The following is a 14543-nucleotide window of genomic DNA, read 5'->3' on the forward strand; positions in this document are numbered from 1 at the left end:
TTCTACAAGTATCTGTCTGTTGATAACTCAACCTTTCTGGAAGATTATCTCATCTGCTGGTTCATTTTTTAAATGTTCAAATGTGGCCATGGGTCAAGCCTCGGGATTTCATACTTGTGTTTTTAGTTTACCGCTGGAGTGTAAGGATTCATTTGAACACAGTTTGACTCCTATCATATTTGTGGTTGCTGATACGATTCATTGTTCATGTTGAACGATCCGATTCTCTGAGCTAAAGTGGATCCAGATCATCTTGATCCAGAACTTCCAGCAGAGAGACTCAGACAGAAATTCTAGTGAAGTTATCCAGATTCTTGGATTTCTTCCAGATCATCAAATCTAAATGAAATCTGTGTCCAAACAAACAAGTAAACTAGAATGAATGTCAAATCCATTCACATGTTAGTTTCCTAAAGTTCACCACTGTTGTTTTTCCACATCCAAAGAAGCCAGTCAATCCCTCCCTGTCGTGTCTCCTGGACAGAACAGGTTTAGTTTGTCACATTGACATAAATCTTTGATCATGAGCAGATCTTTGTTTTCATTCCATAATAATAGACCTACTTTTCCATGAAAGGTTGAACTTTGAGAGAAAATGTGCCTGTCTGAGGAAAGGGTATAAAGTGTGCAGCCCTGCTAATCCTACTTAGCAGATTTCACCTGTTGCAGGTTATAGTTGGAAAGTAGTTCTCACCGTCAACGAGGAAACAAATCCCTCATTCGTTCTTCTAAGGTGTTGCCTGTTTTTCTCCACTCTTTTGTCAGGCGTGCGTCCCTTCTCCTGCCCTCACTGTGACAAGATCTTCCGCACCTCAGGCCACAGGAAAACGCACATCGCCTCCCACTTCAAAAGCTCCCAGCAGAAGAAGCAAAAGTTTCCTCGGAAATCCAACAAAGCCAAAGTGTCCAAAAGCAACCTGCGTCTGCCTGAGATCCCGCTGCAGGAACCCATTCTCATCACAGACTATGGTGGGAGTTGCTGGCCAAGCATGCTCATGAATGTAAAGGAGGGGTTTTGCTTGCATGACTGTGCGTCTCATGCCTCTATGAACAGGCCTCGTCACATCCCAGAACCCTCGCCTGGCTTTCCAGCAGTACCTGGAGGTGGTGGGCAGCGACAGGCCTTACAAGTGCCAGTTCTGCAGTAAAGCCTATAAGAAATCGAGCCATCTGAAACAGCACGTCAGGTAACAAAGGAGAAGAAAATCAATTGCTGCTTTTGGCAGCTGGGTGCAGCAGGAGAATCCATCAAACGTCAGCAGGAGAGCGGTGTTGGAGTGGGAGGTGGAGACTTGTTTTGTTCTCAGGCTCAACTTTTACCTTGATGCTTCACTGCTTATATATCTAATACCCAGTTAATGATGATGCTATCAGGGGTGATGACTTGAATGTGTTTCCAAAGAGTCAGGAGGAGGAGCAGTGAAGCAGAGAAATGAAGACATTAAGCTGTGAGGCAGAGTAAAGAGAAAAAGCTTTGGTCCTACTCTGTTCCTTTTACACTGGATTCTTCTACTCGTACCTTTTAGTGCACTTATACCATCTCTACAGCCATCTGTAGAAGTAGAAGAGAAATTGAAGCTGCCACCCCTTTGACCCTTTGACCTGCCTTTACTAGCTGAGATGCTGCTGCATAAAATCTGTTGACATATAAAAGGTCAGCAGAACTTTGATTGTGGTTGTAAACTGGTGGCATTTGTGTAACATTTTGTCAAGATCACTCTAACTACTTTCCATTTCCCATATTGTGGGGAAAATGTGAAAATCGGCAAATTTCGCATTTTGGCATAAAACTGCAGCCAAGCTGTAGTCCCGGTGGCCATCCCATAATAATTACAAAATATATCTGTGCATATCCCCAGCACGTGTGTTTAGTTTACATTAGTGGATTTTGAAATATTTTTTGAGCCCCTTGAGAGATTTTGTCCTCGTTCATTTTTTTGTCTGTTTCTCCTGCTGTGATGTCATCACTTGTGGGGGGTTGTTGTTCACCAGGTGCGTGCACATCTAGGTGAGGTTTGAGTTTGCAGCTGAGGCAACATGTTTTACTGAAAGGTGCAGTTAGAAAGAAGTGTGATCATGAAATGGTCCTTGCAGGCCAGGACTGCTGTGGGCCGTCAGAAAGGTTGATTCCTCTCATGTTGGACAGCTTCAGGTTCATTGCTCTCGTCTCAGTGGAGTCCTATTTGCTCTGACTGACAGTTTTCCTGTTCCCCTGATGAACCTGACATGTCTCATATTTATTTATCAATAAATATGTTGGCAGCTCGAAGAACAATGTGCACTGCTGCAACTCTTACTGTGACATATTGTGTTCTTCAGCTCAGCCTCTGGCCTCAGCGTGGTGTAAAAAGCATTTCCCTGAGCAGGTGTGTGTGATCCTCCATGTCTGTCGTTCCAGGTCGCATACAGGTGAACGGCCGTACAAGTGTGTGCAGTGCAGCCGCGGTTTTGCCTCCTCAGGAGTCCTCAAAGCTCACATCCGGACGCACTCGGGCTTGAAGGCTTACAAGTGTTTAATGTGCGACACCACGTTCACCACCAGCGGCAGCCTGCGCCGCCACATGACCACCCACAGCGACCTTCGACCTTACATGTGCCCCTACTGCCAGAAGACGTTCAAGTCATCACCCAACTGCAGGAAGCACATGAAGACGCACAGGTTTGGGCCCTGACTTGGCAGCGACTTTGATGTTGTGTTTGAAGTGCGTCAGTAAAAGTCGCTTCTCTGTGACCCGTTAAATTAGGTATGAACTGGCCCAGCAGCTGCAGCCGCAGTCAGGCGAAGACCCCTTAGGAGCGGGCGCGGTGGCCCATGACATAGCAGTGGAAATGGATCCAGAGCCTCTCCAGCAACCTGTTGCCACCACAGCAGAGCAGCAAGGCATGCTGGGACTTACCCAGGCTGAGGTTGTGAACGGAGGCCAGCAAGTGTCACTGGAGGCTCCGCTGACTGACCAAACACTAGTGCAAGGAGAAGGTGAGGCGTCCATGGAAAATGGTGAAAAATGTACTGCTTTCTCAAACAAATGTAAGGCCTGCCCTTCATCTAATCTGTGGGGCTTTAAAAGGAAAAAGCCTGTCCTGTTTCATAACACACATTAAGCCTCAGCACTCCATGAACAGTAGGAGGACATCTTCATGTTAAGCTACGTTCACATGTAACACACTTCACGGAAGCGGTGCTTAGCGCGGTCAAGAACACGCTAAGCACAGGTTCCTGAACGCATTTAGCCCAGTGTTGGCATTGACCAGAGTGTAAAGACTTATTTCTCTGTTTCTACTGTTTACCAGCACATGTCTGCCACCTACAGTTGGAAGAGGCTTGGTGCCAAATGTCAAAGTGGTGCAGATCCTGGGATTTTTCTTTCACGGTTTTTTTTCGTGAAATGAAAGACCTGGTGTCATACTTACCCCCAGGCACCAACCACATTTATTCATTTCTCCTTCACGATCCATTTTCTGAACTGTTGATACTTCTGTGAATTCAAAGAGACGCCATCAATTTCTCTCTACCAAATCCGATTCCCCAATTGGTTGAGTTCAAGGTTCCCGCGGGGTCCTAAAAAGTCTTAAAAACCTTGAATTTGAACATCTGGAAATACCAATTTTGGTCTTGTTCTTAAAAATAGTGCCTTTTAAAACTTTTTCTAAATGACTTTTCAGGTCCTCATTTCAGTTTCTCTGTGGTTTTTAGTTTCTTATCATTGCCACCAAATGTGATTAACGTCCCTCTCTTTCCTCACATTATCCATTAATCCGCTCACTTGAGCATGACTGTGTTACAGCCAGGGTACGTTTGATTTGTTGAGTGGGAACACTCAATTCATTCACAGATAAGTTGGCATTTTTTTGTACAAATTGGAGGTTTGTTAGTTTGCAATAGGACAAGAAAAACAACACAGGATTTTCTGGACACTATTGTGATTGATAGTCCAAGATGAAACCTAATGCAATGGTAGAAATGAAACAAGCAGCATAGAAAATAATTTATATTTGAAAAAGTCACTGAAAAAAGAGCAATGCAGGGAAGATTCTTCAAGAGGAAGATTGCAAGTGAGGATGAAGACGTACTCGCTGAAATTACAGGAGAAGAAGCTTTGAAAGGAGGCCATTTCCAGCATTTATCAAGCTCTTTAGTACAATAATCATTTTCCACAAAGCCACATCTACACTCATATTTACAGTCAAGATCTATTCTCGACTGCATTTATCTGCATGGGGGGGTATCCATCCATCATAACATAACTCATTCCATAATTTGTGGTCGCTGATACGATTCAGAGTCAATATTGGTTCATTTTAAACGATTTGATTGGATCCAATCCTCTGACCTAAAGTGGATCCAGATCATCTTCATCCAAACTTCCAGCAGTGAGACTCAGACAGAAATTCCAGGGAAGTTTTCCAGATTCTTGGATTTCTTCCAGATCATCAAGTGGAAATGAAATCTGTGTCCAAACAAACAAGTAGACAAAAAGTCAGTGATGGGTAATTACTTTTACTTTACTTCACTTACTGGATAAAATAGTAATTAAATTACTTTAGTCATTCCCCAATTTAAAAAGTAATTCACTACTCATTGCTTTTTTCCATTCAAATCTTAAGGGAACAGATTAACACAAGACGCCCTCAGATTAAAAACATGGAGGGCAATCAGGTCTTTTACCACCGCCTCATTGATTTCCCCACATGAACATGAAAATATAGCATAATATGCATATGATAATAAAATAAAGTAGCCTATATAGTGTATAGACGGGTTGCTCATTGACACTAGGGCAGTGGAAAGCTGTTCCTCTCCAGGACAAAACTCCTCCAGTAGCCGAATGACCCCATGAATTTGTCCACGTCCATATTTCCGCTCTCTTCATCTTACTTTGACCAACTTCCAGCTCTGCTTCAGCTCACATGCATCAGTGACTGTTTCTTATCAGCATCCGTTTGCTTTAATCTAACCAAGACACAATGTCAGAGTCACACACATTTCTTTGATTTGTCACCTTTGGTTTCACTGCACCAAAATGTGAGGAATGAAGTCATGAGGGTTTTTGTGGTCTAGGATTTGTACTTTATTATGTTACTCCATTACTGACGAGTAATTGTTCTAAAATTCAAGGGTTTTGTTTTTTCTTCCTCCATCGGCTGGGAGTTAAGTAGAGAAATTGGTCTTAATTGTTTTTATGCAAATCTTAAAAAGGTCTAAATGTCTGAAGTTGAACTTGAAGACTTTTGTCGGAAGCCTGTAAGTTGGACCTGCTTTAGCTTTAGAGCCTGGAAATGCTGGGAGAAACTTGCGTAGCTACGCTCGAACACGAGAGTTTTGAACATGGACGCTCCAAACGGGCTTTACATAGACTTTTTACAGGAAGTGGTCACTTGGATGCGTGTTGCCGAGGGCCTTGTGAACGTAGCTTCAGCTTTAGGACCAGAATTAGGGTTGGGGTCAAACTACATGGCAGGAGTGTAACAAACAGATTAGAACAAAGATAAGTTTTGATCACAGTGTGGCTCAAAATGCATCATTACTGGTCTATTTTGCCGTCCTATTTAGAGGAAACTTCATAAAAAACAGCCTTGGATTCATTGAGCGTTTTTGGCCTTTACAACTAGACGCTCTCATCCAGGAGCGGCCCGCCAAGCCGCAGAGAAGGTGGGCTTTGTATGCGTGTTAGTGAGACCTGTGGATCCATTTAGGCTGTTAAGAAGTTGGTTTGCTCCTCCACGGTTATCGGTTCAGGAGCTGAAAGAGGACAGATGTTATTGGGTTAAGAGGGGACACAACACAGTGAACAGTCTGATTTAAGTGGGGGTCAACCTCATTGCAAGGGATTGAATCTCTTTAGCTGCACCGTGTGAGTGAAGTTCAGTAATCCAGCCAAGGCACAGTAAACCTGTTGAAGTGGATTCATTGATGACTTTACAGAACTTACATTTTTATACTTTTAGATAAATTAATGAAGCAGGCCCAGCTCCCCAGCTGCACAGTGTGTGCCTCTGTGTTGGAAATGATTTATTCTGAGCGACGTGCAGGTCTGAGTTTAAAGGTTTCAGGTTCCTGTAGTGAAGAAATTGAAAAAGTAATATGCACATAATGGAAAGAGGAGCGTGCTGCTTGGGATCAGGCCCACTGGGAGACCAAATGCTTTCAGAGATCTTTCCTATACCTTTTTAGGACTATGGAAACTTCTGGAGGCACAAAGGAGTACATTCCTACGTGTTTACCCTCCACTGATGAGAATATAATTTCTCACTTAAGTCCTTTAAATCTATTCATTTTTTATTAGCATCTTATGAAAAACAAATTCTGGATGGGGCCCACCCTTCCTGGATCTAATCTGTTCCAGCAGCCTCATTGTAGCAGTTTCAGTGCCTAAACCCACATTAAACTCACCGTCTCTGCATATTTTTTTGGATGTTAATTGTTTGTTACGTTCAAAGTGCTTCCATCTGGATGATGTTGTAAATCTGAATCGTGTTAACCAACTGAAAATAATCCACAGCTACAGGAGACGTTTTTAAATCATTTCCTTCCATTTAAGCAGCAAAAATGGCTTCTGATTGTCCTAGAAGATGAGTTGATTCTCTTGAATTTCTTTTTCTGTGACAGACTCGTTTGTGACCTCACAGCATTCTCTGCCTCAGAATATCAGCCAGTTTGAGCCTCCGGCTCTCCCTCAGCCTCCATTTGACCAGCAAGCTCTAACACAAGGTACGGACAGAAACAACGCTGCCTTCTTCCTCTTTCAAATGTTTATCAGTAACAGTCTGTACCTGATCCGCACAGTTACAGCTGTTGCCAAAGTATTGTGTGTCTGTAAAAAGGCTTTGTATCTGTAGAAAAGATGTCTTCCCTCTTTGGAAAGATTTTGTACTTGTGGAAATCAGTTGCTCCTTTTGTAAAGAAGTTTTGTACTTGTAATGAGAAATGTGTGCGTCTGTAAAACTGTTCCATCACAGCAGAAACAATCGTCCGTCTGTAAAAATGGTTTGTCCGTGTGTGAAATGTCACATGATCGTATTGAGCTCCAATAATCAGCCAATCAGCAGCCTTACAGCGTCACCCAATCAGTGACGGTCCTTTTCAGTCCATCTGCAGAGGCAGAACGTCTCCATCTGACCACAACAGATTTAGGTTATTTTGTTTTACCGGTGAAGACATATGGTGTTGATTATCAACCAATTAAACAAAAACCCAGAGCACAAAAGCTCATTTGTCTGAGCTTGAACATAGCAACACGTGTTGGTTCTCTGCAGAGCGCTCAGGCAGAAGCCCTTCTGTGAGAACCTGCTAAACATGATCTGTCACCCCTTTGGTAAAATGTTGGATCCTTGAATAGGAAGGCGTTCATTTGTGTTTAGAATGAGGATGAGGGCCCCGAAGGGAAATATTCTGAAGGAAGTCCAGGAAAAAGCAAAGTATTGAAACAATGAAATGGGTGTGTTGATGTGGCACACTCACAACCGCACACCACAAATGACGGTTTCACAACTGTTTGATAAGCAGAACTTTCCTTCCCTTAGTGAAGCAAAAACCAGCCTCTTTCTTTGATAACATCATTAAAAACTGCTCTGATTTGCTGCTGAACGTTTCTCTTCTAACCGTGGACGAAAGCTGCCCTTCATGTGTATTTACTGACGGATGTTTTCATGTGCTAGTCATAAAAGCACAAATACAAAAAAATATATCTTTTTAGGCTTTTATTGGAAGTTATTTTTTAATTTGAATAATTGCTCAAAACTGATTCAAATCTGTGTTTGTTTGATTGAAAGTCACACAAAGTCGACTTCCTTCTCCTTGATGAAAGTTTGTTTTCTGAGCGGAAACACGTTCTCCTCTCCACAGGCTTCAGCATTTCTGAATCCAGCTACAGTCAGGCTCAGTTCTCCACAGTCCAGCAGCTTCAGGACTCCAGCACTCTGGAGTCTCAGGCCCTGTCCTCCAGCTATCACCCTCCAAACCTGCTCCACGTCTCCGGCGCCGAGGCGGTCAGTTCTGCGTCTGTCTGAACTCATTAGTCCGCTGTAATTCACTGATTTTAAGTTGGGTTTTTTTGAAGATAATTTCATTTCTTTGATAGTTGTGAGCATTTTGACTGTGTGTTAATCAACTCATTGGTCTCCATCTCTATCAGGACACGGTTTATCTTCAGGCAATATTGTCCAGACTGGCCTGTGTGAGGCTGAAGTGTGCGTCTGATTTTCTTTTTTAGTTTCCCTTAACTTTTGAGGGTAAAGTTGATCTTGATCCTCTGTGAATTATCTGCAGCTGCTTTAAACTTTATTTGTACACTCTTTCTGCTTTTCCATTTTTATATTGCGTCATTACTGTTTGTATAATTTGTATTATATTTATCTTTATGGATCATCTGCTGTAAGGTGACCTTGAGTCTCCCAACAATTACAATTAATCATTATTAACTCTAGACTTTATAAAATGGGAAATAGATTTTCCCATAAACCCATAACTGTCAAAGTTTAAGTTACAAAATCAGACGCCAACTTCACCCTCGTCCAACTCTGAAGGGTGGATGCATAAATGCAAAAAGAAAATCTGTGTAAACTTGGACACATGGATGTTATGCTTTAATATTATGGTCTGTTGGAACAGCTATCACAATATATCCAAATAAGGAGTGAAGACTACTGGTTCTTGTCTGTTAAACGCAAATTTCCTTTATTTTAAAGTCAAAGACTTTTCTGTTTCCTCACTGGCTCTGGTCTGTGAATGGAAAGAAACTTTCCAGATGTTAGTTTTCCTGACATCGTAGGTTCTTCTATTATCAGACACGGTTGTGTTTTTCCACATACCTTATATGTATTCGTTTTACATCAACTTTGTTAGATTTGGGGTTTCAGTTTGGTGGTCGGCGCCGTCGCTTAGTGGATGGATTTTTGACACGTGCCGAGCGACTTTACATGCATCAAGAACGAGCTAGATGTGGTGAAGAATCCAGAAGTTTTCCAAAATAAAACTTCCTTTAGAATGGATTTTTTTTTTTAATCTACCTAGAGAGTGTTTTTGTCCCTGCAGCCCCGTACCAACTGTCCCGTAAACCAGTACCGGTCCTCAGCTTGGGGGTTGGGGACCACTGAGTTAAAAGGTTTGTACAAGTAAACTATGGCAATACATATCATATCATATTACCGTAGCCACACTAAAGAACATTTTAAATGAAATATTAGTTATTTTCGCCATTTCATTCTCCAACTAAGTAAGGTGACTGGATCTCTGAGGCTCCGCCTTTGGCTCTCACTTCGTGGCGTCAGCAGCGTGTCTGCGTTTCGCCCACGAAAAACAACATCCAGTAACCATGTGAGAACCCGCTCACACTCATGGGATGGGGTGGGGTGGTGCTCAGAGCGCAGGCTTTTAGAGGAATACTCAGAAACGGGTGAACGGTCCATTTAATTAACATGATGAAACACTTAAAAGCAGACAAATTTGGCCCTTTAAAACGATAAGCTGGATTCATGTACTCTAGCAGATCTTTGGAGTAGTTGGTTGTCTTCCTGTGATCAGCTGTTCCATGTGTGAATGAAACATCAGAAAGAGCCGTCATCTGATCACTAGACATGGGAGAGGCTTCATTCTACCTCCTCCTGCTTTTGGGATTGTCTGTTACTTTAGGAATGAAGAGAAGGATGTCTTTTATTTGTTCTTTCTGTCTGCCTCATCCATAGCAATTCAATTATTTATTTAATCTTTTAATTGAATCCTTTTATATATTTTAACATCATTTAAAACAGTTCATACTAATTTCCTCTCATTGTCTAATTGCCCTTTAATCACTTTCTTTTCCATTAGTTTTTATATATTCCTGTCTTAAAGGTGTGTTTGGTGTTTTTTTTTTTGGTGGTTTACTAAAAACTTTATTGTTCAAGTCCTGAAGAATGCAGAGACGGGAGTGGGGGAGGGGAACCTTGGGATCAATGGTGTTGGTCAAAAGGTGGCTTCTGGTTTCAGGTCATCCAATGACCTGGAAGAGTCACATCAGAGAACCCCCCCCCTGCAGGGCCAGATGCAAAGAGGGGGTCGACTTCAGACCATGTGGGAGGACTGCAGAGACACTGGTCACGTCTCAACACAGTAATATTGTCTTGATTTGTGTTTGTCTTTATCATTCCAGACAAATGGACTTCTGCAGCCAAACAGTCAGAATGAGCTTCAGCTGACAGAAACTCCAGACTTCCAGGAAGACAGTGAAGAAAACAGCAAGAGAGCCTACAGGTCTGCACCTCTTCTGCAGGTTTCTGTTAAAGCAGAAAATTCTCGCTTCTTCACACCGTGTCTTGAATTACAAGCTGTATAAAAAGCACCAATTGGTATTCAGCGACTTCTCCCAGCTCAACGTCTGCCTTTATTCACTCGACACACCTGACTTTCACTGCGGCGCCTTAGCCTTTTGTTGTCTGCTCATCATTTCAGGTTTTGCTCCAGTCAGATTCAGTCTGCAAGAGTTTATCTGAATCCATCTCAGGAAAAAAGCGGGTTTACGTTGGATTAGTTTGACCTGCAGACAGAAGAGTTTGACGTTTGGCTTTCTGAGCCAGAGATTCTACATTTAGCTCCTGGAAAGCATTATAAGGTCAGGTAGAGCAACAGAACAAGAGCTATCATTGGTAATGTCAGTCTTTTTTGTCAAGCAGGCTTTACGATGAACATTCAGTTTTGCAGGGAAGTGACAGAAATCCAAAAGGATCCTGATTTAAAATAGTACCAAAGCTGCCCTCCAACATTTAGACGCGTTTCATTTTTATGTGTCCAAATCCTTCTAGAAAGACATTGAAAAAAGGTTTTTGTCCAATTTAAAAAAAGACACAAACAGTACAAAAAAAGGTACCCAACAATAGGAAAATAGCTAATCTTAAGGAGAAAATGACTAGAATGTAGTAAAGTCAGATGTCTGTGCAGCAAGGCAGTTTTACTCAGCCAGAAATCTTTTAGTAACATATTAAATCTAGAAACAGGGGTTCACCAAAGCATTCAAAAGGGGAAAGATAGGCCAAAAAAGCATTTCCAGATAGAAATTCTTAAAACTGAATCTTATTCAGCCCAATAATACCGTTTAATTTCACAAAGCAACAGAGGACCTTATAATCCAGAGCACCTTATATATGGATGATACATCTGCTGGTGTTCATAGTTAAAGTCATTTAAAGTGGTCCACTGGTTGAGTGTTATTGTAAAGACGCTGTGTGTAGTTAACGTGTAGCCGTGTTAGACTGGGTTTTTTATTTTTACGTGTTAAACTAACTGGGTTGGGGTGTCCCTCCGTTTGTTTTAGTGGCGTCAGTCTACTTTTTGACACGTTGAAAACAAAAGTGGGAGTTACAGACACTGTGAATATGCTAACCTGGCTAAAGCTTTTAACGTGGCTAACGTTGGAAGCCATGACGCACGCCATTGTAACACGCTAACATGTAGCGTGTTGCATAGACGTTTTAGAGTTACTGTGAGCACAGTTAAAGTCTGACTGACCTATCTCTGACCCCTTTGTCTGACTTGAGTGTACCTTATAGTTTGTTATATGTTATATGACATCAATTCAAAAAGAAACCATTCATTGATGGTGCGCCTTATAATTCCTGTATAGTGAGGGAAATACAGTATTTTTTAGCTCGTTCTAAGCAAATGGTTAGTATTTTTTGAGTTTTTATGTACCTAATAGTAGTTCATTTGGGTTACAGTGACAAAAAGTAGTGTAAAAAGTCTCAATAACTTACTTTAGAACAAAATGGGATGAAAATAAGGATATGCTCTCAGTACAGTAAACTAGCACTTGTCTTGTCTTTACTTGTCTTAAAACATAAATTTAAATTTTTGTTTCCAAAATAATGAAAATCAACGCCACTCTAACTTGTCAACATTTATTGAACTTAGGTTTTAAATCTTTTCAAGTAATAAGTAGTTAATAAGTAGCCGGTTGCTGCCTAACTCCAGTTTCCTGCCGAGCGGTTCTTAAGACCCTCTTCTCTTGAACCCTTCACCATCTGATGCTCCTCACTCCGTGGACTTCCCTCTCTTTCACAGCCAAAGCGGAGCTGCTGGTTTGAATGATTGGCAGAGAGGCCACATGCTGCCTTTGCTTTGGAGATCCATCTCACTCCTCGTCTTCTCTTTTTTGTCGTTTCAGGTGCAGCTGGTGCAATAAAGGTTTCAAGAAGTCGAGTCACCTGAAGCAGCACATCCGGTCTCACACTGGGGAGAAACCATTCAGGTGTCCTTTGTGTGGAAGAGCCTTCGTGTCGGCCGGAGTGCTCAAGTCCCATCTAAACACTCACACGGGTGAGCGTGCTTTACGTCTGCAGGGGAAACCCCTCCACAACATTTTTAGTTGAACTTTATTAGAAACTGTTTTGTCAATCAATAGCAGTGAAACTATAATCCTTTATATTTTATATGTTACATGTTTAACAATCTCTTTAATTTTTTTTTGCTTCAATGCAGTTTTGATGATACTATCCACCAATGTTTGACTTTCTTTTCATTTCCAACTCAATCGCAGACCAATCTGTTTTGAATGAAGCTTGAAACGCACTATTCCACTCTCCACCCCTGACTTTAACCATGGTGGAGGGATGAACACAGATGCCTTTTGTGCATTTGCAAGCAAACTGGTATTAACGCAGAAATATTCATTTCCTGAATGAACCTCATGTCAAACTGTTGCTGTGAAATCTGCCAGGAGTGAAGCCTTTTCGCTGTGATGTTTGCGATGCCTCGTTCACGACCAACGGGAGCCTGAGCCGTCATATGATTATCCACATGAAGTCTTTCAAATGCTCCATGTGCGACGACACCTTCAGGACCAGCATGCTGTGCAAAAGACACATGAAGAAGGAGCATGGAGTCGAAGAGCAAAGTAAGGATGCTGAGAACGAGGCTTTTCAACCTTTCTACCACCACAGTCAGTCCAACCAGTTTCAATTTAAAAGACAGTTTTTCATTTTTGCCAAATGATTTCATGTTTTGGCTGCATACTCCTGATTTTTTCCATAGTTTGTATTATTTGTTACCCTGTGGGTTCAAAATCAAACCTTTAAACTCCGGACATTTTACTGGCAACATCTAAATGGCCCACTAAAGAATGCACCGTAAACCTTCGACTGTTTATGTCATCAACATGAATTGGCTCATTCTAAAGCTAATTCTAAAGGCTGCTTTGCAGATAGCATAAAGTAACTTACGTAAAATGTTGCATAATGGAGCAAAACCGGTTTTCAAATAATTGACACATTTCACTACTGTAAAGTGTTGCATATCAGTGCAACGCTGCTGTTCTGTGCTTCAGGATTCACAGGACTTATGTAAATTGCATAAACACTTACAGAGTTAGGGTCGTTAGGGTAGGTGGGTGTAAAAGGGTTCATTGCTAAAAGTTTTTCCTCCTAAATTGGTTTATATGTTAAAAGATTAGCCCAAAAGAAGCAGGGCCACAAGGTAGTTTCATGGTATGGGCTTTGTAAAAACACTGAGTACTATCTAAAGACCCACTTCAATGAAAATCGTCTTTTCTGTGTTTTTAACATGTTCTGGTAGAATTTTTCTCCCCAATTGAGGACCTTTATTAAAGAATGTGTGTATTGAGCATTTATTGATTCAAATGACAGAAAACTGGATGCTGGAAAAAGTTGGGGCTAACTATGCAACTACTGAAGTGGGCCTGCCTCCACTCCGCTGCTCCGCCCCCTTGCTGGATCGCTCACGCTTAGCTCTGAGCTGGCCTCTGGCTCAAAACTGTACGGCTGGATTGATCCAATATTGCTCGCCATTATTTTTGCCTCGCTAGTGCTAGCCTGGAGCTATTAGCTCAAAGAGAGCGATGGGGAGCCAACAGTCCCGCCCACAAACCAGAATTTATTTCTAATGAGCTACTGCCACTGGGATTAAAATATGTCTTAAAGAACGAATCTATTTTTTTAGTTTTTGCTAAAAAAACGCACAATCATAATTAAAAGACTACTGGAAACTATTTTACAAAAGAATAAAATATGGTTGGAGTGGGACTTTAAGTGTCATGGATGGAAAATAGTACATTTGTGTTGTTCTGCACTGTAACAACTGTGCAGGCCAAGATGACAGGACTGTGTGCAGATTTGTGTGTTTTTATAAACATGGTAACAGAGCCTGCGTGTCACATTTACAGGTCTAGACACTCAGGACGGGGAGGAAGAGGACGATGATGAGGACGGTGAGCTGAAAGCATCAAAGAGGCGGGGCTTGGAAATCATCACGTTCACTGAGGAGCAGACGGCAGAGTTGGCCAAAGATCCCGGCGAAGAGGCCTCTGTGTCGGAGCGAATCCTCGCCCAGTCGGCCGCGGAAAGGGACCGGATCAGCGAAATCAAAGACAAAGCCGTGGAGCTGGAAACTGAGCCCAAGTTCGCCAACTGCTGCAATTACTGCCCCAAGAGCTTCAAGAAGCCCAGTGACCTGGTGAGGTAAAGGTGACCTCCGTCTACCCATGAAGCTCTGGGGCCATTTCTGCAGTGGGTTGTTGGCGGTTGACCTTTGTCCTGCTGACAGATGGATGCCACGGATG

The 14543-nt window shown here is 42.1% G+C and overlaps 1 protein-coding gene across 1 annotated transcript in view; it reads left to right on the forward strand.

Annotated features, from left to right (window-relative positions):
* The window catches only part of znf236 (zinc finger protein 236), a 97652-nt gene that overhangs the window by 40080 nt on the left and 43029 nt on the right, over positions 1-14543 (forward strand). The window contains exons 11-20 of the mRNA XM_011473312.3: positions 766-969; positions 1055-1187; positions 2399-2659; positions 2745-2977; positions 6608-6709; positions 7844-7986; positions 10128-10228; positions 12135-12286; positions 12687-12863; positions 14148-14442. Of these exons, the coding sequence (XP_011471614.1) occupies positions 766-969; positions 1055-1187; positions 2399-2659; positions 2745-2977; positions 6608-6709; positions 7844-7986; positions 10128-10228; positions 12135-12286; positions 12687-12863; positions 14148-14442 (1801 nt within the window). The remainder of the gene's footprint in view (positions 1-765; positions 970-1054; positions 1188-2398; positions 2660-2744; positions 2978-6607; positions 6710-7843; positions 7987-10127; positions 10229-12134; positions 12287-12686; positions 12864-14147; positions 14443-14543) is intronic.

This window comes from Oryzias latipes, chromosome 16 (genome assembly GCF_002234675.1).
Source record: "Oryzias latipes chromosome 16, ASM223467v1".
In the NCBI taxonomy this organism is placed as follows: Eukaryota; Metazoa; Chordata; class Actinopteri; order Beloniformes; family Adrianichthyidae; genus Oryzias; species Oryzias latipes.